Raw genomic sequence first — 23,618 nt, forward strand, 5'->3', positions numbered from 1 at the left:
ACTACAGAAGTATTCAACAGTATAAAGGATAAATAAAATAAATTATTTTAACTTTAATAAACATTGAGTATGTTTATTCAATGAAATACTCTACAAACAGCAAGAGTGAACAAATGGCTGTAGGCAACAACATGGATGGATCTCACAAACATTAAGACTGAACAAGAGAAACAACTAAAGAATGTGTGGGGCCTTAGTCAAACTCAGAAATAGTGTTGCAAGTCACGATAGTAGTTACTTTGGGAGGAGAGAGGGTGTAGACATAGGGAGAAGAAACCAAGGCCCCTCTGGAGTGCTGAGGATTTCTTGCTGGGTGGTCTGCACTTAAGATTGTGCACTTCTGCCTTGGCTGGTTTGGCTCAGCGGATAGAGTGTTGGCCTGTGGACTGAAGGGTCCCAGGTTCGATTCCAGTCGGGGGCACATGCCTGGGTACGGGCTCGATCCCCAGTAGGGGGCGTTTAGGAGGCAACTGATCAATGATTTTCTCTCATCATTGATGTTTCTATCTCTCTCTCCTTCTCCCTTCCTCCCTAAAATCAATAAAATATATTTTTTAAAAAATTCCAAACTCTCTTCTAGACATTAAAAAAAAAAAGAGTGTACACTTCTTGGTAGGGATGTTATGCTTATGCTTTAATAACAATTTCTGGACACTGAAGAAAATGAGGCTTTTTATCAGATGTTTACATGTTTTTCTGAAAAAATTATTTTCTGAAGGCACTCATGTTCTACCCTGAGAAAAGATCATTACACTTAAAACACAGTCAGAAATGTTCTTCTGTAACCACAGCTTACCTAGTTTACTCTGTTCTTTCTCATTCCCTTGCAGTTCATCAGTGAGCCTTCGGATCTCTTCATGGACCATCCTTAACCTCTTTGCTATTTGTTCCACGTTTCTCTCTATGCAGTTTTGTGATGTTTTATCTTTTTCTATGTCTTCATTATGGGACTGAAATAAAAGTATTGTTAGTAATAAAACAAAAAGTAAATGTACTCTTATGACATTGTACTATTTCCCAGGTGTTCAAAAACCAAGAAATAAAAGTAGCAAACAGAATATTTCATGTATGTGCATCATTTTATTAGGTTGAACTATATAAAATTGGTGATATTTGGTTATTTTTGACCTATAAACATGCAATTTCATATGGCTCAATATAACATTTCTGAAAAATTTTGGTTATATGATTATTTTAAAGATAGATATTTAGGCCTGGCCAGGTGACTCAGTTGGTTGGAGCACTATCCCATACACCAAAAGGTTGTGGATTCAATTCCCGGTCAGAGCAATATCCAGGTTGCGGGTGGGATCCCCGGCCGGGGTGTATATGGGAGGCAACAGATCCATGTTTCTCTCTCAAATTGATGTCTCTTTCCCCCTTTCTTTCTCTCTAAAATCCATGAAAACATGTCCTTGGGTGAGGATTAATACACACACACACTTGATATTTAATCATTAAAATGAGTATCATCTGGCAAGAAAGAAACCGTTCTTCTCACTTATATGAACATTAAATACAGTTTGTAAAATGTTTTCACAGGAAGCATTTCACTGAATTTCAAGGTATGAACACACTGAACAAAGCTCAAATCATGTTTACAGCTCATTTTCTGCAATTATTTTCAAAGCATTATAAAAGCTAAGGAACAAATTCAATCTCAATTATATTTTGCTTTTAATCCCCAAAATATGCATTAATTTAAAATAAATATTATCACTATATGAATTTTTCTAAAAGATAAGAAAAAATTATCAGCTATAACAAAACCACTTTTAACATATTGGTATACTTCATTGAAGTGTTTTTTCTTCATATTCATTTAAAAAAATCTTTATTTTTGAGAGTATGACAGATGTCCCCTTGAAACTGAAATCCAGATAAATGCCCTTTGACCAGAATTAAACCCAGGACCCTTCAGTCCATGGGCTGATGCTCTATCCATTGAGCCAAGCTGGCTAGGGCATGACTTTTTCATTGACATTATGAGAAACATTTCCCACATTGTTGAACAGATTTTGTAATGATAATTTTAAAAAGCCTGTGTAATGTCCCAGAGTGGGCATAACATAATTCATCACTAAACATTTTGGTAGTTTCCAATTTTTGCTATTGAAAATAATACTATGACATACCCTTTTATCCATATATATTTTTCTTTATCTTGGGTTAAATTCCCAGTATGTACTTTATTCACTGGATTTAGCTTTTTAAATTAATTTCAGAGAAGAAGGGAGAGGGAGAGAGAAATAGAAACATCAATGATGAGAGAGAATCATTCATTGGCTGCCTCCTGCATGCCCCTCCACTTGGGATCGAGCCCACAACCTGGACATGTGCCCTGATCAGAAATGGAACCCTAACCTCCCGGTCGATAGGTCGATGCTCAAGCACTGAGCCACGCCGATCAGGCTGGATTTAGCTCTTAATAACATTTCCCCAGATCAAAAAATTTAATTCCATGAGAAGAACTTATTATATTTAAAATGATGTGCTTTACATTTTAAAGGACTCCTCAAAAGAGGAGCTCCATTCATATTTGGAAAGAAGTATGCATTGTCTCTAATGTGATTTTTCAAAGGATATAATACACATTGATTAAATTTTGATACATTCGAAACAAATCAGCTATGTGTTAAATGGGTAATTGATTTTCCTTCTTCCTAAATTTTTGTGATACTTTTATGCACAATCTGATCATTTTTGCAGCATCATTACATACATTTAAATATATTCAAACAAAATACTTCCAAGGTAGAGTTAACTTGCAATTGGGTGGTACGATTAAATATTGCCCCTTATTCGGTTATCTAGTTAATTTTGGAATACCTGGGCAAATTCTTTCAGTAGGTTACTGCTCATACATCTTTGTGACTCTGGCTTTGAGTCCCCGTCCCCACGTTCCAATTTACTCAGGATTTTACTTCTGTCCACCAGTAAGTATGCAATCTGTTCACTGGGGCTGCTCAGAGCTATTTCAGAGTCTTCTTGATACAACATTTCTCCAACCTCCTTTCTTTGTGCTTCTATTAGGAAGAAATAACAGAAACAAACTGTTAAAAGAAATGCAGGTAAATAACTACTCTATAAGAGGTTAAATGAGTTCTTAATTAGATATCACATTAATTTAAAAAGTAAGCAACACTGATACTATTACGCTTCTGTCCATCTCTCCAGGGTGTTTGCAAACTTTCAAAATTATAACAAAAAAGTAGTGAGAAAAGTTCTCAAAAGCAGTAAATAGTCTTACTAGTATAACTTAAAAATTTTTTCTTGAGTAACTTTAAAATTTGTTTGTTGAGTGCTTATGATGTGACAGGTGTTGTACTAATGTCTGAGATAAATTTATCTCATTTAATACTTACTACAACCCAATGATGTAGGAACCAGGATTATTGTTTTATGAGAGGAGAACTCAGGCACCAAGAAACTAAGTAACTTTTCCAAGGTGACTCAACTAATCTTGCCAAAATTCTTGGTAACTTCAATATTCAGGTAGATGATCATTCTAGTGTCCTGCCTTTTCACTCCTTTCACCAGTTTTTTAAAAAATATATTTTTATTGATTTCAGAGTGGAAAGGAGAGGGAGGAGATAGAAACATCACTGATGAGAGAGAATCATTGATCGGCTGCCTCCTGCATGTCCCACACTGGGGATCGAGCCCACAACCCAGTTATGTGCCCTGACCTAGAATTGAACCATGACCTCCTGATTTATAGATCAACGCTCAACCACTGATCCACACAGGCCAGGCTCACCAGCTAACGTCTAAAGATCTAGAACTCTATCCTATCTCAGCTATCTACTCTGTAGTAACTCCCTAGACCTTGTATTTAGCAATAACTATAGCCTCTCCCTAGTCTTAAATGCAAGCATCCTATTCTCTAATTATTCCTTCTAGTAGCATGATTTCAACAAGTTTTCAACCATACTGGGAACTATAATCCATTGACTTTAAATGCTTTTCAATGTTCCTTACCCTGCTCCTGTTCTCATTCAGTTTCTTACCCAGCTTAGGTTCTTATTATCCATCATTATAATCACTTCCTTGAAAACATTCACAACTCTCTTACCCCGTTTCCTTCCATTAGACATGATTGGTAAAACTCCAATCTGTTTAAATACAACTTTCCACCTCTTTTGCACCTTACTGCAGATGCAGAATGTGGCTGGACAAAACTGCACAGCCAGTGCTCATTGATTTTACTTTGAATTCATATCTATTGACCTCAAGTGAGCTCATACTGCTGACTAGCAATCCTCCTGCATTTCCCTAGTCTGTCTGTCTCTCTCTCTCTCTCTCATTCTCTAGAGACCTAGGCCATTATTTCATTCCTTTCTCTCCCCAAATCTCCTTCCCCATCCCAAATCCCTGCCTCTTATTTCACTGAGAAAAGAGAAGCACTCCGAAGAGAACATCCACAAGCCCCTCTGACCAAATCTGCCAACTCCCACACACTCTCCCCTATTGTGAGGTTGAATGGACCTATCCTGGCTCCTGAGGCCAGTCCTTTCCCTTGCACAGTGGATCCCACTCCCTCTTATCTCAAAAATACTAATCTTGCAATTGACTCATCAAACTTTCTTTCCATCAAAGCATTATAATAATCTCAGAGACATGCTATATCTCCCATTACAAACAACAATCAGTATAATTGGAAAGAAAAGCACCTTTCTTCAATCTCATGGCCCCCTCCAGCTTCTGTACTATTTCTTCATCCTCCTTTACAGCACAACTTCAAGAAAAAAAATCAATCACACCCGTGTTCCCTCCTTCTCTCCTACCACTCCAATCAGGCTTTCATATCCACCACTCCACAGAAACAGCTCTCATCAAAGTCACTAATGACCTCTATGTGACCAACTCCAATGGCCCATTATGTGCCCTCATTCCACCTAGCCCTGTGGTTGGCAAACTGCGGCTCGCGAGCCACATGCGGCTCTTTGGCCCCTTGAGCGTGGCTCTTCCTAAGCCTTAGGAGTACCCTAATTAAGTTAATAACAATGTACCTACCTATATAGTTTACGTTTAAAAAATTTGGCTCTCAAAGGAAATTTCAATCGTTGTACTGTTGATATTTGGCTCTGTTGACTAATGAGTTTGCCGACCACTGTCCTAGGTTATCTCCTATAGTCTCAAGGCTGTAAGTATTCGCTATATGCTGATGACTCCCAAATTTACATCTCGATTGAGCTGCATTGCAAATACATACATAATTGCCTACTTGACACTTCCACTTGGATGTTTAATATAGACCTCAAAATGTACATGACCAAAAGCAAAGTCATTACTGTCTCCCCCAACTAGGACGTCTACTGCTCAATCCTAAAAGCTTTGGGTCAACAGTGACTTCTTTGCTTTTCTCCCATCCAACATTAAATCCATTATCAAATCATGTTATCTCTACCTTCAAAAGATAATCCTTTAATTATATAAGCATTTCTGATGTGCCCGACATATGTGTTCCTAAAAAGAAAAACTTGTATTTTGCAAAATTGCTCACTAAAAATAATAAAGCTTATTAAAAAAAAACAGATTCTATAGACCACTCACAACCTTTGTCATTGTGTAACTGGAGTGCTATAAAAGACATTAACAATCCTAATAATTATACTGGTACATATAAAGAGATATGTCAAATCCCTAAAAAATAAGGGAATACTATAGTAAATATGGAACTCTGTGTTTTGTTTTGTTTTAAAATCACGCCTGCTGTAAAGCTGAGCTAAAGGAGGATTTGAGTCTGCAGAGTTATGGACACGAAGTCAGAATGCACAAAGATTAGGGGTATCTTTGCAATGAGCACTTCCAAGGCAAACACGTGGCCAAACTGAGCCCAGAAGAATGTGGGATGAATGGACTTTAGGTACAAACTTCAATGGTTGCTGGTAGCCCAAATCATTAACATGCTGGAGAAAATTGTACATAAAACTCCACATTACAGTAATGTCATTCCTCTATTTAGCAATCCTTCATGAGCTAATTTATGCTGGAAGCAGGACATACAGTATTTTCTATTTTGTGGAGTGAGCCCTGAACAACCCTCCTGCTGAGAGTAACCACAAATGTTGGAAGAGGAGAAGTAGGTTTGAAAGTTTAAACTCCCACTTCTCCATTTTCTGGCCACTAAATAAAGCCTGTGCTGTAAACAGTCAAAATGATGATGATGATGATGATGATGATGATGATAATGTTGGAAGAAATTAAAGAAAACTCTTAAAATGCAACCACTATATGAACAAATAGAATGCAGACTTTTAAACTAGCAGGAGAAAACTCAATACATCCAATGGATAACAAGAAAGAAAAAACAAACAAACAAAACAAGAGTGTGGAAATATGTCCTATGATTAACTCAACCTTCCCTGCACTTGAGCTTCTCGATAAAGGAAAAACTTGTCCATCAACTTCATAAAAGGAAATTCTAAAGAGGAAAAAAGGAAAATGATTCCAAATGGAATATCTGAGATGCAAGGAAAAATGCTGAACAAAGAAAATAAGAAATGTGTGGTAAATATAATCATTGACCACATACAATGGTATTAATTTGTGGAGCTAAACAAAGTAGAATAATAATATACATGGTCCTATCTGTATTTTCCCTTATAGCTTTAAAGTACTTATACTAAATATTTCCTGAATCCTTAAAATGCTAGCTACTTTAAAAGGCAGGTACTGTGGGTAACACAGAAACCACTGAGACTGGGACATAATCTCTGCCCCAGAGGAGCTGACACAGGTCATTATCACACAGTGTGGTAAGTACCATAATAGATGTTGAAGCAAATAACCATTCTGCACTCTCTCACAGACATTTTAGAATATTTCGGAATACATACTTTAAAAAGTCATGCAGAAAATACATCTAAAACATTACAAGTACTTTTGGAATGTGGACAACATACAGTATTTTCCTCCTTCCTTCTACTTTTATACATTTCCCAAATTTTCTAATGTCACATTAATTTTTAGAATTAAAAAATTAAAATTACATTTTTACAAAAAGAGAAATTACCTTGTTTGAATTGGAGCTCTTTAAACTCATGTATAAGATGTTTGTTTTCCTTTTCATAACCATGAGAAAATGCTTCTCTTTCCTCTGGTAAGTTACAGACATAGTTTGCATCATTTCCCACCTAAAAAGAAAATAATACACTTTCTTACTCTTAGTCCATGGTTCATATTTTAACTCATATTAAAAGTCTATTAAGCCAAAAAGCCATTAAGAGATCACCATACTATTGTGTCTACAATCTGAGAAATATATATATTTTTTGTTAATCCTTACCTGAGGATATTTTTTCCATTGATTTTTAGAGAGAGTGGAAGGGAGGGGGAGAAAGAGAGAGAGACACATTGATTGGTTGCCTCCCGTACATGCCCCGACTGGGGCTGGGTATAGAACCTGCAACCCAGGTACCTGTCTTTGACCAGGAATCGAACTTGTGACCCTTCTGTGCACAGGGTGATAATCTAACCACTGAGCAACACTGGCCAGGCTACCATCTGAGAAATAAACAGAAAACTCAGCTCACCTTAAATGTGGGTTATCAGACACCATTTCCCATAGGTATGATGACACATAATCACAAATTTTATGAGACAGTCACTGTCTCTAATATTTTTCCCATTAATATATAAGGCTTCAAATCAAATATTCTTATCTATGGTTTAGGAAACATGGTCATGATACCATGCAGTGAAAATCTACATAAATATGTATACACTCCTATACTAAAATTAAGATGCCTGAAATGTTAATAGGAGATTCTATTAAAATAAATTGTTGGGTATTACTTAAAAATAGTTTCTGGTTAATATGGCAGCTTCACAAAAGGTACTATATAGCTAATAATAACAGATTGAGAGCTAACTATGTGCTCCAGGCACAAATGTGTTAAGGACATCAAATACAGGGCAAAAGGAGGTTTACAGTTGTGAGTATGGGAAACACAGAGTTTATTCTTGTATTATTATTGATTATATTATTTTTCATACGAACTGAAAACCTACTTTTACCCCACCCTGTACTTAATTTTTACCACAATCCTATGGAACTATAAAGCAGGTTGAGAGAGGCTAAGGAATAAGGAGAAGAGCTAGGCTGCACACTCAGGTGGGCCAGAACCAGAGACAGGGCCCTTACCTGGTGCCAAAATGCTTAGAAGTAGACTACCAAAATAAGGGAATTGCATTTTGCTCAATTGTTTTGAAGCCTATCAAACAACTCTTCAGAATATGAATAAAAAGCTGAATAATATAGAAGGAAAACAGGATTGCAGTCTAGCTTTAGGTAAGTTTCTTTCTCTTTAAAATGGCAGTAAGAGCAATAACCTATTTCCTAATAATAATAGCTACAATTTATGTAATACTTGTTAGGTGACAAGTCGGTGTGTGAAAGGTTTATTCACATTCCCTTGGGTAAACCTCACAAATCCCTTTGAACAAACTATTATCATTTTCCAGGCTCAAAGATGTCAGTTACTTGCCCAGGGTTACACAGCGAGACAGTGGTAAGGGCAATTTTTCACCCCTGTCTGCCTCATGCTAAAGTTCCTGGTCTAATAAGCTCTACTGCTTTTGTTCTGAAAGAGCTGCATTCCTCTTTAAGAGTTTGGAAATCACATTGCCCTCTAAGAGTTAAATTTAAAAATCAACAAGTTTCCTATCAGAACTGAGATGTGGAGACACTGCAGAGTGATGAATCCCGAGCAACCTGAGAGAATTAACTCATTTAAAGAAAGAATATGTCAGAAAGTAAGTTGATCAGCCTTAGCTGGTTTGGCTCAGTGGATAGAGCCTGCAGACTGAAGGGTCCTGGGTTCGAATCCGGTCAACGGCATATGCCCAGAAGTGGGTGTGCCGGAGGCAGCTGATTCTCTCTCATCATTGATGTTTCTATTTCTCATCCCTCTCCCTTCCCTCTGAAACCAATAAAAATATATTTTTAAAAAAAAGATTGATCAGGAAACATCAAATAGTGATGAGAGTCAAAATATATTATTATTGACTCATCTAAGGGCTAGGTAACCTGGTTCTAGGATATAACAGGTCTAGAAATAAGGGCAGGTATACATAGTCCTATTGTATAAATATGACTATCTTAGCTGGTACTAAGATAGAACCATTTTAGAACCATTTGTTCATCAAGTAAACATATGATTAAAATTTGCCTCCCTGTCCTATGTAGTGTGCTTGTAGGGAGTGAATCCATCAAGCCATAGGACATATGTGACTGGTTCCTCTGGCAATTATACTTTTTATTGTAAAAAGCTGGTTTCCATTTTTCTGAACACTTCTCTGTGAGTTTAGTTAACACAAGAGTGCCTTAGAGAAGCAGAGCCACTTAGGTTTCTAAGCCAACAAGCAAGAGAGTCAGCTAGAGGGTCAGTTATTGAGACAAGGAGGAATTTACCAAGATAATGAAAGCCACCACGAGCAGGCCTATTTGGATAGTCAACCAGGCATCTCTGGGCAACATCTTGTACATGTCCTCTACTGGAAATCAATACAGATTGTTGAAACATTTCATTTAAAAATGTATAGGTGAGTGCTTTGCAAACTATACAGTGATATTCAATTGTTGGTTTTTAATGTGTTAATTTAATGGACAAAGAAAAAAAACATAGGTATTTAAAATTTTTTGTTATTAGCTCTTACTTGTTTCAATTTTTCCATGTTTCTCACTGAAAGTTCTTCTAGATTTCTGGAAGTAGTCCTCAGCATGTCTTCACTGTGCTGGAATAGGTACTAGATAAGGTAGAGTAGTTCTCCTGTAGTAGCATGAGGTTCAATTCTTTCTTTCTCAAGAAGATGAAGTATGTCTAATTGAACTTTTCCCTTGATAGATGAGAGAGGCATATGTGTATGCACACACACACATACACACGCTACATGGAACTGAGCATGCAAGAAATCAGATATGTATATACTGGGGTAGGCAAAGTAGGTTAATAATAATAAATAATACAATAACTAATAACACAAGAATAAACTATCTCACATACTCACAAATGTAAACCTACTTTTGCCCTACCAAAATAACTGAACTGTATTTTGCTGAATTGTTTAGACTCTACAAAGATGTTTTCCTATTAATTGTTATGTTACCCAGTTATGTGCACTTACATGAAATAGCTAACACCCAAAAAGTCAAAGCTTTCAACAGCTGCTTATCTTCTAAAATAATAAATGACATGACATATATAATGCAAATGTATGATAGTATCTTTAAAAATACAAGCTTTTCTGTCTGCTCAGTTCTGAAGTTTGCAATTTAATAATCTGAAAATCTCCCAAAGATCCTTTGCAATGTTATAAATACCAAAGTATTGTTCCCTGTAGTGAATTTTTTTTCAAACATCTTCACCTGAAGGTATGTTTTTCACTGATTCTAGAGAGAGAAGAAGAGAGAAGTTAAGAGAGAGAAAACACTGATGTGAAAAAATCAATCTGTCCCGGGATCAAACCCACAACCTGGGTATGTGCCCTGACTGGGAATCAAACTAGTGACCCTATGGTGCATGCGATGACGCTTTAACTAACTTACCCATACCAGTCAGGGCTCCTCTAGTGAATATCCTATCTAATAAAGAGGGAATATGCTAATTGACCCTAACGCTGTTGCAAAAGATGGCAATGCCCACAGCCAATAAGGAGGGAATATGCTAATTGACTGCCACACCCTCAAAGATGGCGGTGCCCAGTTGTGGGCAATCAGGCCAGCAGGGGAGGGCAGTTAGGGGTGACTGAGCCAGCAGAGGAGGGCAGTTGGGGGCAACTGGGCTGGTAGGAGAGGGCAGTTAGGGGTGACCGGGTCAGCAGGGAAGGGCTGTTGGGGGCAATCAGGCTGGCAGGGGAGCAGTCAGGCATCAATCAGGCTGGCAGGGGAGTGGTTAGCTGTGATCAGGCTATCAGGCAGGTGAATGGTTGGGAGCCAGCAGTCCCAGATTGTGAGAGGGATGTCCGACTTCCGGTTTAGACCCGATCCTGCAGGGACATCCCCCGAGGGGTCCCAGATTGGAGAGGGTGCAGGCTGGGCTGAGGGACACCCCGTCCCCCGTACATGAATTTTGTACACCGGGCCTCTAGTTTAGAAATAAAAGGACTCCTCTGGAAGCTACAGAGCCCATTTATTCTATACTATCAGTGAATCATTTTGCTCACATAATATGTCTTATCATTTTTGTTGACTTCTAAGTCATTCTGTGCTCTTCTAAAACTTCTTACTCTAAGCCTGCCATCAATATTGTCTTTAATTTTTTTTTTAAGTTGAAAGCAGTCATGCTACATGACAGCTTGCACTACATGGTGGTGTAAAAGTTAAATATCTGCTGATTGATGAAGTGGTATTTGTGTTACTAGGACCACATAAATTAACCATTCTTAAGTGTACAATTCAATGGCATTATTGGTAAGTACATTCACAATGTTGTAAAACCATTGTTGCTATCCATTTTCCAAACTTTTTTATTATCCCAAACATTTATTCTATACCCATTAAACAATAGGTCCCCATTTCTCTCTTCCCCCAGCCCCTGGTAACCTCTAGCCTACGGTCTGTCTCTACAAATATACCTAAGCTAGGTACCCCATATAGGTGGAGTCATACATTTGTCCTTTTGTTTCTGGCTTATTTCACTTAGCAAAATGTCTTCAAGATTTATCCGTTTTATAGCATCTATCAGAATTCCCTTCCTTTTTAAGGCTGATTAAGATTTCATCCTATATATTTTGTTTATCCATTCATCTGTTGATAGATATTTGGGTTATTTCTACCTTTCGACTATTGTGCATAATACTACTATGAACACTGGTGTACAAGTACCTGTTCAAGTCCCTGCTTTCAATTGTTTTGGATAGATACCTAAGAATAGATATGCAGAACCGCTGGACATATAATTCTATGTTTAACCTTTTGAGGACCTGCCATAAAAATATACATAATAGCCACATTAATAGATGTGAAGTGGCTACTCTATGGAACTATAATTAATACAATTCCTGGGAGGCCTCTAGTTCCTGGACCATGACATTCTCTCTCAGACTACCAGATACTCTCTGGTTTTCCCCCTCAAACTATTGTTCATTTCAATCAATCTCTCACCAATGACTCCAATTATCTAGCTCCTTATCCCATCTTCCTTGAAAATCCCAACCCTGGAAAAATTCAACCATTTGACTATTCTTTATCTATTTTAGTTTGCTGAGTGCTAACAGAAAAACAAACAAACATGCAGACTGGAGCCACTCCAAATTCATGGTCTGCAGCCTGAGTCAAGCTTCTCTACTTGCATCTATGTATTTTTTACCAGCTTCTGCAACCATTTTACTTCGCAACTATTCAGAACTTTGACCTCTCCACTCTTTCAAAAGATGACCTCATCTCCCACACTAGTAAAACTCAGGTCACCATAAACTCTGTCAGCTTCTTCCACTATCACCAACATAACCTTCATCTTTAGACACTACCCCCTTTCCCTTTTCCAGTGGAAGAGTTTTCCATCCTCCTGACCTAAGCTAATCACTTTACCTGTGCTCTAGAGCCCACCCCATGTTACTTCAAGGGAGTCTTTTCTGTATGCTCATTATCTCGCTTTCTACTGTCTTGCCATTACCTCAAGATGTCTCTGATCTCAAAAATAAAGATGCAAAAATAACCCTCCTTTGATCCCAACACATTCCCCTCAAGCTATTGTCCTTTCTAATTTCCTCCACACCTCAAATCACAGCATTTTGGCTTCTGCTCTTACTACTGTACTCAAAATCGGTCAACAATGACTCAAAATGCCAGATCCAACTGGACATGTTTCTGTTTTTTTTTATATATGATCTCTCTATATCTGTTCACTCCTGTTTTGAAAGTAATTCCTTTCCCTGTTCTGTGATGTCACTTCCTCTTGTTTTTACTCTTATCTCTCCAGGCTTTCTTTGTCTGTGTTCATCTGGGCCCCTCTTCTTCCATAGACCCTTCAAATGCGGCCATTTCTAAAAACCCTGCCTATGGATCTCTGATCTTCTCACTATCATGATTAATAGCTTGGGCATGGAAATCTGACATACCTTGGTTCAAACCCTAGCTCTACCACTTTCTAGCTGTGTGATTTATACAAGTAATCTAATTTCTTTACATTTTGATTTCCCTAAAAAAATGGATATAATAGTAATAACTAAGTCACTGGCCTGTTAAGAGGATTACATAATCCATCTCTGCTAAGCTCCAGATCTATCTAGAAAAAGTGGCAAGAAACAGAAACACACTGAAGTTAGAACAAATACAAGTGCATGTGGCAGAGACTGCCAGCTGACCTTCAATATTTATTCATCCCCTTTCCCACAAAGACATATAATTTTCTGTCCAATCACACAGCTGCCTGCCTTACTCTTAGATACAGCCTTATAACTAAATTCTGACCAATGAGATGTAAATATAGTTGTGTGACACCTCTAGGAGTGTACTTAAAGGAACAGGATACCCTCTTTCTCACTCCTTCCTCCTTTCTACTGGCTGGAATGCAGACAAGATGCTTGAAGCTTGAGCAGCCATCCTGAACACCATGAGGGAAGCCACATGCCCCGGATGAAACACTATCATGAGAGAAGAAATCTGAATCTTGAACTATTCCAAGATGCTGTCCTATCAGCTCTGGACTGCTCTCTTCTTGACTTTTATGTGAGAGAAATAAATTTCTACCTTTTAAAAGTCATCATTATTTTTTATCTTTCTGTCCTTCACAGCCAACCAATCTCAACTACCGAAGAATAAGATACAAGGGCACATGCTGCAAACTAAACATGGCTACATTGGAACTGGATATGGAACTGGACAGACATTACTAGTCTATCTTGATCTATGAGGTCCTTCATCTCTGAGTCTTTCTGTGAACCAGCCTTATTAAATTGCTTCTCTATAAGGCTGGATTTTCTCTGCTTGCTCCTCTGCAACAATGAAAACAGCCATTCAGATCCTAAATCTATGTGACTTTTCAGATTGTCATTTCCATTCTTTTTCTCTTAGTTCAAATTTATGAAAAAGAGAAAATTATTAGTTGCTCACCCAATGAATTTGTGACCCCCTCTCTGAAGTTAGCTGCATAATCCTCAGTCAGTTGTGGCTGGAAAGGGTTGGAAGTAGTAGTACAAATCCTTGCCACAAAGCAAGGATTCGTGGAGAGGTACAAGTTTCAGAAGGAGAATGCAGGCTAGGAAAGCAATATAAAATTAGTCAACTATTTAAGACCAATGCATATCCATTGTCTAGAGAACAACTCAGTTTGAATAATCCATTCTTTCTCTTACACCTGTTCCTCCTTCTACTTTCCATAGTTAATAAAACCACCATCAGCTTGGTTTCCAAAGCCAGAAATTCTTGGTCCCTCCTGCTTATTTATTTATATCACTCTCATGTACAGCCAGTCCCTGAATTTGTAGATTTAATCTCTTTTTATCATCTTCTAATTCATCCTCTCCATGTCTACAATTGCTGTCTTCATTTAGGCTCTCCTCACTATTTGCCCAGTTTGGTGTAATAGCATCCTTAACTGATTTCCCTGTTGCCAGGCTGGCTCCCATCCAATCTGTATTCCACAGAGCTCTCAGACTGATCTTTCTGAATGCAAGTCACTTGCTGCTTAACATTCCCTTTGCTTTCAGGAAGATTCAAACCCCTTAACTTGGCACCAAAGATTCTTCACAATCTGACTCCTGCCTGTCTCTCCAGTCTTATCTTCTGCCACAGGTGACATTAGCTCCTCATGCAGTATACTTATGGATCCCCATCATGCTGATTATGTTCCCAGGACTCTGAATATTTGCATACCTTTGACTGTTCTGCTATGACATCTCAGAACTAATATTTTTTCCAGTGGACTTATTGAGGCCCAATGGTTGAGTAAATGGAAAATCCTAAAAAATCAGACCTTGAGGTAATACAAATTCAGTCTTTGAATTATAAATGCTCTGACATTTAAACTGTGTCTAAAATTGCCCACGTAACAAAGTATGCAAATATACTATTCTCTTACAAAGTAGATACTGAATAAGTGCTCATTAAGTATCTTAAAAGTCCACTCTTTGAAAAGAAGCACATCCTATAGTGTTTGGGGGCATTCAGAAACTTCTAGATGTAAAGAATGAGGTGCTAAAGCTGTCAAAGAAAACTGAGACAGAATTTTAAGTGAGAAGAGAGCAAGGAGAATGGGTGAAGAGTCGTTCCTACTTGTTCTTATTTCTCCTATAGCAGGTGCCTCCAGAAGCCAGGACCATACTTCATACTACAACGCATCTCTTGGCTTTGAGCAAAGGATGAGCTTTGGTCTTTTGAGTGGCACAGAGAACAAAGTAAATAGCATGGCCACAAAGAAGGGAAATATCCAGTCAGGTTATTCACCCTAATCCTTCTTTCTCTCTTCTACACAAATATATTTTAAAAATGTAAAGACATCTTACAGACTATATATAATACACAGTCTTTTCCTTTTCAATTCTCAAATAAATGAGAAAAATAATGTTTTAAAGTAAAAAACAATGTATCAATGCTTAAAATATAAAATTAAGCAAAAAATTAAGGCATAATGCACACTATACTAATAACTATGTAAAAATGTACATGCGTGAGCAAGGGCCGACATAACAAAAAATGAACTGCTGACATGTTAGGACAGGGTTTCTCAGCCTTGGCACTACTCACATCTTGGGCTGGCTAATTCTTTATTGTGCGGGATGTGTCGCAGCATCCTTGTCCTCTATCAACTAGGTCCCAGTAGCATATCTCCAGTTGTGACAACTACAAATGTCTCTTTATGTTACCAAATGTCTCCTGGGAGGAAAAACTGCCCTACAAGTTCGGAACTACTGTACTAGGGTGAGAGAAAAAAATTTTAATTATGTTTACATGGCCATAATGATATTTGTCCAGTATATACATATTGGATGGGGAAAGGAAAGCTCCTTATAATACAATATCTAACAGCCCTTTTTTTTCAAGAGTCAGAATTTATTCAGTTCTCATTTAATGCAAAAAAATGAAGAGGCTACAGAACTTGTTTTTCTTTTCCAATCTATTATTGAAGAGAAAGCTGAATTTCTCAGTCAGTATTTGGAAACCTGACCTGGCATCAAGCATGAGATATCACAAATAACTGCTGTAATCGGCCTGAGAAATAAAAATATCCAAACCATTCTAGCCCCAAAATACCTGTTAAAAATGTACACTTTACATATCTTCAAAATAGGTTTACATTTTTAATCTGACTGCCAAAGAAATGGTAAGACTCGATAAGGAACACATACTTTAAGACAAAGTTTTCCAAGGTAAAACACAAATGCATTGGATATAAATGAATCTTATTCTATTTTTAAGGCCTTCTGTTCCAGTCTTTTTAGGATTATTAAGTCTGCCTCTTGCCAAAAATATTTATTTTCAATCATTCCTCCTCATTGTTTTTGTTTCTTGGCTCACCTCACAAAGAATGTTTTCTGATCAAGAAACTGACATGAAGAGGAGCCATAAGAACTGTTTCAAGCATCTTCTTTTGAAAAATTCTATCATATCGAGGTGTTGGGTTCATATGGCTTAAAGTTGGAATCCTGTTACATGATCATTCTGAATGATCTTGTCACATGCATGAATACATCACTAAAATATATGCCCAATGAAGCATTCACTTAAACAAGAAACAATCTTTCTTTATATAAGTCTGAGATGGACCCCAAACTGCATTTTGATTTTTCCCTCTCCATTTTCAAAACACACTAGGCTTGTAGTAATTACTATTTGTATTGACCAATGTGCGCTTCTAGTCTCTAGTTTACCCAAGACAAAAAGCTTTCCATAGTGAAACAGAGAAAATCTTCCAAATGATTCCTGGGCTGGAGAACGTGAAATATTTAGCTACCCAAAGTACTATGGCAGACAAACAGGAGAGGGTCTGCAGATGACAGAGGTGGTGGAGATGAATGGGCACGCAGTGAGGTGCAGCGTGGACAAGAAAGGGTGAAAATGGCCATGGAAGGAGCAGGATGAGAAAACTGGCGCTCAGGGTGATGAGAGAAGTAGATGAGATTGTAGCTTGAAAGGCAGAAGGTTAACTGACTTGATGATGTCTGATGTTGAGGATACAAAAGGCCTCCAGAGCTCCAGCGGGAATTAAGGTTCTGCGTGGCGAACACAGGGCAACAAAGTAGAAAACGGCAGTTCTTTGTTCACAACCCGGGAAAGCCGTGGCTCGGTGGACTTTGTTAATAAATGGCCGCGAGCTTCAGAATCTTTGCCTGAAAAGTGAGAAATGGAACGCCTACCTAACTGGGGGTGTTCTAACCCTCTCTAAATAAGAGCGGCACCCTAATTCTAAGTGCCCGTGGCTTTTGGGTCCCAGAGACTCAAGAATCCTAAGACAGAATCACTCAAGCCCATGGCTAGAAAGGCCAAGCCAGGGAGAGGCTTTGCTCCTGTAGTTTCGAGCGATACTGGGGAGAGAGGCGGGAAAGACCTGGCGTGGTGGAAAAGAGCGGAGGACAGGTGCTTTCCTCCTCGGGGCTGCGGCGGGAACCTCAGAAAGCAGGCCAGGAATTGTCTTCTGACGGTGCGTTGAGGGTCCCGGGTCGTTTCGCTCCACAGACGCTCCGCAACGAGGGGCAGGTGCCTTCAGTCCCGGGCGTCATAGCAACCGCGCCAGCCGCAGAGACGCCAAGGCGTTCTTCCGGCGGGAACTATAGAGACGACGCGCTCCATTGGCTGAGGGGCTGTTCTTCCTACGGAGACCAGCGTTACGGTGCACACCATTGGCCTTTAGGTCGCGGGGCGGGACTTTTCTGGCAGGAACGGTGGTATGGCTCTTTGCTTAGGCTTCGTAGTAACCATGGTAACGTCATGGTGCACGTTAGCAACTTAAAGGATACTTTTTGTCACCAGGCATTTATAGTTCTCAAACAGCTTCTCTCCAGGCCTTATCTAGAGCCCCGGCATAATTACCTTGGATTTATTTTTCTAGAAGTAACTTCATTCTTAAAAGGGAGAGGGTGCTACGCCAGGAGTCATGAATTTTAGGCCTAGATCTGTAACTAACTACCTGGGGCACCTAAAACAAATCACATTTTGGAGCCGACTTATTGTCAAAATGAAGACACCGAAAAAAAAAATCCTAAGCACTGAAATTCGGTTTAGGTAACCCATTCCTCCACCTATGTAATGCAAAATAAAAATTTCTAAATGACATAAAACTTAACACAAGCTCAATTTATATCATTTTTATTTAAATGCTTTTATTGTAAGATTCCAGTTAGTTAAAGCTCTATTTTATTCACGTTTACAGGGCTTTTCTGGTATCCCAAACACGTACTTACATTTTTTAATCTTATTCTGGTTTCCCATAGGATCCTTTCCAAAGCTCTGCCGGTTCTACATGCATTATCAGGACGGATTTTATCCCTTACTTTCTAGAACTGCTTCAACCTCTACCTCTGGCACCAGAGCCCTTAGATTCTAAGGCTTAGAAGTTCTTTTCTCTCACCTAAAATGCTCACCACCATCACCTCAAGCCCACTTAGATTCTATATCAGTTCAAGCGTCACTTCCTCAAGGAAGCATTCCTTGGTTCTCCAGTCTAGATCACATTCTTTCTCATTTTCTCACTGAGAAATCATGTTCCTTTTCATTATTTCTTTCTTTTGCTCACTTCCATTTGCTATTGGTATTTTTCCCCCCAAACACTTAGAATTTTAACATGTGTAAATACTGTTTAAGTGTTTGGAATGGAGACTAAACAGAATTACAAAACACTTTAAATAACTCCATGGAGAGAAGTGGTGGTTGTTTCAAGCATAAACAAGATAGGAAATGGTTTCCAAGAGAAGTAATCATTAAGATAAAAACATTAAGATTACTTCTAGTTTTAATTCCATTTATTCTCATTGTATATACAAAGATGATGACAGCCATCATCCGAATAAAGCTATAGATGTAGGGAAGAAAATCAATCTTTTACTTCCTATCACTTCAGTATTGCAGCCATTGCTGACAGAACTATTGCTTTTAAGGTTTTGCCCATTGGACCTAAAGTTAATGAAAAAATTTTGTTCAATGGGACTGCTGCTGATTACTGGTTATTTTCCCTCTGCTCAAGGTCACACTTCCTAATTAATGAACTATTTCAGCGCATCTTGGCACTTCTGTTCAAATCTTTTCAACTAAAGTTTATTGTACCTCTATTATCAGTCACATTGGGCTACTCTTCCCAAGTCACTCCATAAAACATCACCAATTACATTTAAATCAAATATTTGTGTGAAGCACAGTACCTGCTTCTACCTAGCTGTTAATGGTAGTTTTCCAAATTGTACTCTGGACCATCGTACGAATCATTTAGGGGATTTTTCTGGACTACACTTCTTGTGCCAGGACAGCCAGTGCTTTGAAAACTTCTCAAGTATTTAAGGATCCAGCAAGACACCAGCCCAATACTGCCTTACTAAGTGAAGAAAACAATTGCAACCATTTATTGAGTGTAAATTATGTTCCAGGCACGAGGCAAATGCTTTATCTTGTTTTACTTAATCCTCACAACAAATGGCATTGTTTTCCAGAGATTATCTCCATTTTATAGATGAGAAAATGGAAATTAAGTCAGGTGTCTGAATTTTATTGAGCTAACAGGTAGTATAGCTTGGAGAGGTCAAACCTGGCTAAGATGACTCCAAAGCCCATACACTTTACCACACTGTAATGCTTCCCCAAGGGTAGAGATGATCAATTGGCCCCTGCCTGGTTCCAGGCGGAAGCCCAGGTTCTCTTCCTGAAGAGCAGTCCTAAAATACTTGAAAGGTAAATTGTTAACTCAAACATGGAGTAATTCTAGGACAAGAAAGCAAAAAGTAAAGCAGTAGGAAGCTCGTTATTCCTCAGGCAACCTATCTTCAGGGAGGTGTCCTTCTCTCCTACTCCCATCTTTGATAAATCCCCAAAGAAAAACATCCTTTCCACAATGTCAACTTTTGGGCACACACTTTATTGCACTTAATTTTTTATATATCCATTTCCCAAACTAGACATGTTTATTCATCTTGTTAATCCTCATAATCATTAAGGCCTACCACATAGTAGGCATCAACAACTGATCTTCAAAGCATGACCATTCATGAAACCATAATCCACTTTATAGTGAAGATGGTCGATATTCAGGCCCCACATGTATATTTTAAGGAATATAATTCCCAATAAGCTCTTTTTTTAAGGGTGAGAAACAGCTCATGCTCATTTTAAAATCAAGATGACATCCAGGTGAATGTGTCAGGTGGGTAAGTCATAATTGTTTTGCTTTTGTTTTCATTTTTAATGGGTATTAACCTTTAAAAGACAAATAGCAAACCATATTCGCCTGCACACCACTCACTGCTTTTTCCCTTCATTTTCTCTGTCTTTATGAAAGCAAAGGACTTATTCTAGTTCTCACCATCTGTAAGAGCCCTGGTCCACTGAACAATTCTTGACCCTATAGTTATTGACCCTTCAATTTTTGTCTTGTATAAAAGCTGTGTGTCGGGACTGAAGATCATCCACTATCTTCTCTTCTATTTCCATGCCTTTTTCTATTTCTTCCTCTGATAGCAATAACTTAGTTTCTGAGTCTTTGGTTATAATAACCACAAAGGACCGTTGTGACTCAAGGATATTAGCCACCACCACTTGATGTCGATACATTTCCAAAGCATTCCGTGCACGGTCAATTATGATAGAGGGATTAGTCTCCAACTTAAAGGAAATTATAAATGCTTTGGGAGCCCAGTCTTTAACCAAAGGAGAAAGCATTTTTGGCACCATCTTCATTGTTATCTGTGTTGGAAAAAGAAAAGCTTAATAAGCAAACAAAGGTCACCACCTACCAGGTCAATCTCATGGGAAACTAAGGAAGCAGGGGCTCAGATTTTTGACTATGTCAATTTAAGTGGGACTTCTCATTGTCAAACTTTTCAAAGCATATGAAACGCTTAGCTTAAAAGCCTTGGCTCTGTAGGGTTCACAAGGATGCCTAACTTCAAAGCTTTATACATATTCCATGGGCAAATCATATATAAGGAATCAGTCCTACTCTGCTATACTCTTCGCCATTAACAGAACCCCACAGAACAGCATTACACTTTTTCAAACATCTCCCTTTATTGTTTAAGCCAAACCCCCATGTAAACAAATAATCTACTCATGTAAAAGTTACTTTGGCAGAAGCTCAAATAAAGTTGGGTTTTTAAGCCTCAGCCTAAAATATTTCTTGCACTGACAGAATGGCTATTCCATTTCAAAACTGTCACTTGTAACACATCTTAGCACTTATAACTGATTTTCTTTATTTTCATTTGGTCACAACGTCTACTATACCATTCTCAATCCCTTCTAAAAAGAATGTTGAGTTGTTTTGTGCACTTCCAAGATAGAACTAAAAAATAAAAGATAAACTAAAGCTCCCATAATTTAAATAGCATGACATCACAAATCATCAGGTTTTCCCCTCAAAAAATTATGAAGTGTGATAGGGATCATACACCCCATTCTCCACTTTTTCTCCTTAGCATTTATCACTACCTAACATAGTACTGTCTCTTCTACAGAGTATAAGCAACACAAAGACATGGTATATTTCTTTCCCGTTTTACCTCCAGGTCCTACAACAGTGCCTGGCATATAGTTGGTACTCAATAAATAAACATTTGTTGAAGAAACAAATGAACTATCCTACAAAGTCAGTAAGTGCCCCACAGGTAGAGTTTCTCCTATTTAAATTCTATTTGTATCATCCAGTAAATGACTAAGAACTCCCTCAGGTTACAAGCAGCCAGATTACCTCCTGTCTCAATCACCCAACTACACTTCCTATACCGCCTCCTTAAATACAGCAATAGCCCCCATCTAATCAACCCTTGCTTCTCAAATTCACCTTTCCAACTCATGCCATAACGTTCTCAAACAAAAACATTCTCATTCTCCTACTTATGTTTCCCTTGGCGCCACAGGATAAAAAGTCCTAGAAGGAATAGAACATCTTCTATGAATTAAGCTGCTTCTTCTGCTCTCCATTCCCACCGCTCTCCCTGCTCTCTGGCCTTATCGAACAACTTCAGTTCATAGTCACTGCCCATCCCCAAACTCCAGTTGTGTTCTCTATCTGGAATGACCTTCCCCACTTTGACTGGTATACCCTCTGCTCATCTTTTAAATCTCAGTTCAAGTTATCTCCAGAAAGCCTTCCCGGACTTCCCAAGATTCAATCACCTCCTGCTTTGACTTCACTCTGTATGTTCCTCTCCTAGAACACTTATCCCTCTGTATTGTAATTATGTCTGCGTCCCGGTCCCTCACTAGATTGTGAGGTCCTTGAGGGAGAACGGTGTCTTACTCATTTCCGTAGTGTCTTACTCATATCCCTAGTGTCTAGTTCGTATGAAATGCAGAAAGGCCGTCTCCAGATCAGGAGGTTAACCCAAGATTGATTACAGGGGATCAGATTTCTGGAAGAGCAGCGCCTATCACCTGCAGTGGGCCCCCAGATGACTGGATCTTGTGTTCAGGCATTTCAGAGACAGGAACATAGAAATCTGACACGGCCGCAGCCAGGTAAAACATCGCAGAGGGGCCTGCAAAGAGAAGCAGAGGGTGTAACACATCGGAAAGGTGTATAGGATCAGGTCCTTTTCACCTCGGGTTCCCCTGCTGTGAGACCTGTGGGTTCTGAGGGTGTAAGCAGTGGTTCTCAACCTTCTGGCCCTTTAAAGACAGTTCCTCATGTTGTGACCCAACCATAAAATTATTTTCGTTGCTACTTCACAACTGTAATGTTGTTACTGCTATGAATCGTAATGTAAATATCTGACATGCAGGATGGCCTTAGGCGACCCCTGTGAAAGGGTCGTTGACCGCCAAAGGGGTCGCGACCCACAGGTTGAGAACCGCTGGTAGGGGGTGTCTGGGGAGAAAGGCACGCCTCCCGGGAACCGATGGATTCCTAAGGCACGCACCTAGCGGATTGAGCGCCTGGGCCGCAGCCTGCAGCAGATGCAAATAGTCCGCCAAAGTGGTGAACTCTATCGCCAGGAAGGTGCCCGCGGCCGCCGCTTCCTGGTAGCGCCTCAGAGCCGCCGCGAAGCCCGGGAGCGCCTTCTCCTCGACCTCCAGGCTCAGTAAGCCCGAAGTGGCTGGGCTGGTGGGCCGCAGCGCTGACAGCCAGGTCTGGGGAGGGAAGCGGTGGGCAAAGGGGAAGGCAGAGCGGGCGCGGTGGAGGAACAGGACCCCGTAGCCCGCCGCCAGGAAGACCTCGGCCGAGGTGGCCCCGCGCCGCCCGCTGCTGAAGTTGTCCAGGAAGCGCACTGCCCGAGCCTCCAGCGGGACCTTGGTGCCGCCGGACGTCACCAGCACTACCCGCCGTCCCTGCGCGCCCAGCCGGGCGGCGAAGCGAGCCATCACCTCGGCCCAGCGCGCAGCACCGGCGGGCTGGGGGAACTCGGCGACCAGGTCCACTTCCGCCATGAATCCCAGCGCTCCCCCGCGCCTGCGCACGCTCCTGGCCGCCGGCGCCGGGCCCCCGGCCCGACCTGGCCTGCGCGCAACCGCAATCTGAGGGGCGGTGCCCGCC

The 23,618-nt window shown here is 39.6% G+C and overlaps 2 protein-coding genes across 2 annotated transcripts in view; both read right to left on the bottom strand.

The window, feature by feature from the left end:
• The window catches only part of CCDC30 (coiled-coil domain containing 30), a 71,046-nt gene extending 56,739 nt beyond the window's left edge, over nucleotides 1–14,307 (bottom strand). Inside the window, exons 1-6 of the mRNA XM_023752694.1 lie at nucleotides 14,060–14,307; nucleotides 10,328–10,396; nucleotides 9,664–9,903; nucleotides 7,019–7,139; nucleotides 2,830–3,026; nucleotides 797–950 (exon numbers count right to left, since the gene is read on the bottom strand). Of these exons, the coding sequence (XP_023608462.1) occupies nucleotides 797–950; nucleotides 2,830–3,026; nucleotides 7,019–7,139; nucleotides 9,664–9,729 (538 nt within the window). The 5' untranslated portion in view covers nucleotides 9,730–9,903; nucleotides 10,328–10,396; nucleotides 14,060–14,307. The remainder of the gene's footprint in view (nucleotides 1–796; nucleotides 951–2,829; nucleotides 3,027–7,018; nucleotides 7,140–9,663; nucleotides 9,904–10,327; nucleotides 10,397–14,059) is intronic.
• A 3,927-nt stretch (nucleotides 14,308–18,234) lies between these two features.
• On the bottom strand, nucleotides 18,235–23,576 carry PPCS (phosphopantothenoylcysteine synthetase). The gene is made up of 3 exons (XM_006087233.3): nucleotides 23,005–23,576; nucleotides 22,520–22,623; nucleotides 18,235–20,830 (listed from the first exon to the last, which is right to left on the bottom strand). Exons 1-3 carry the CDS (start codon nucleotides 23,510–23,512, stop codon nucleotides 20,507–20,509), a joined length of 936 nt encoding a protein of 311 aa, XP_006087295.1. The 5' UTR covers nucleotides 23,513–23,576; the 3' UTR covers nucleotides 18,235–20,506.
• Nucleotides 23,577–23,618: the final 42 nt, after the last annotated feature.

This window comes from Myotis lucifugus, unplaced genomic scaffold, assembly GCF_000147115.1.
Source record: "Myotis lucifugus unplaced genomic scaffold, Myoluc2.0 scaffold_37, whole genome shotgun sequence".
NCBI classification, from domain to species: Eukaryota; Metazoa; Chordata; class Mammalia; order Chiroptera; family Vespertilionidae; genus Myotis; species Myotis lucifugus.

Coding starts and splice junctions, on each gene's coding strand:
- PPCS (XM_006087233.3), bottom strand. CDS start 23,512: ATGGCGGAAGTGGACCTGGTCGCCGAGTTCCCCCAGCCCGCCGGTGCT. Junction 22,624..23,004: donor CCAGGCGCTCAATCCGCTAG/GTGCGTGCCTTA, acceptor TTCTCTTTGCAG/GCCCCTCTGCGATGTTTTAC. Junction 20,831..22,519: donor CATCTGGGGGCCCACTGCAG/GTGATAGGCGCT, acceptor TTTCCAACACAG/ATAACAATGAAGATGGTGCC.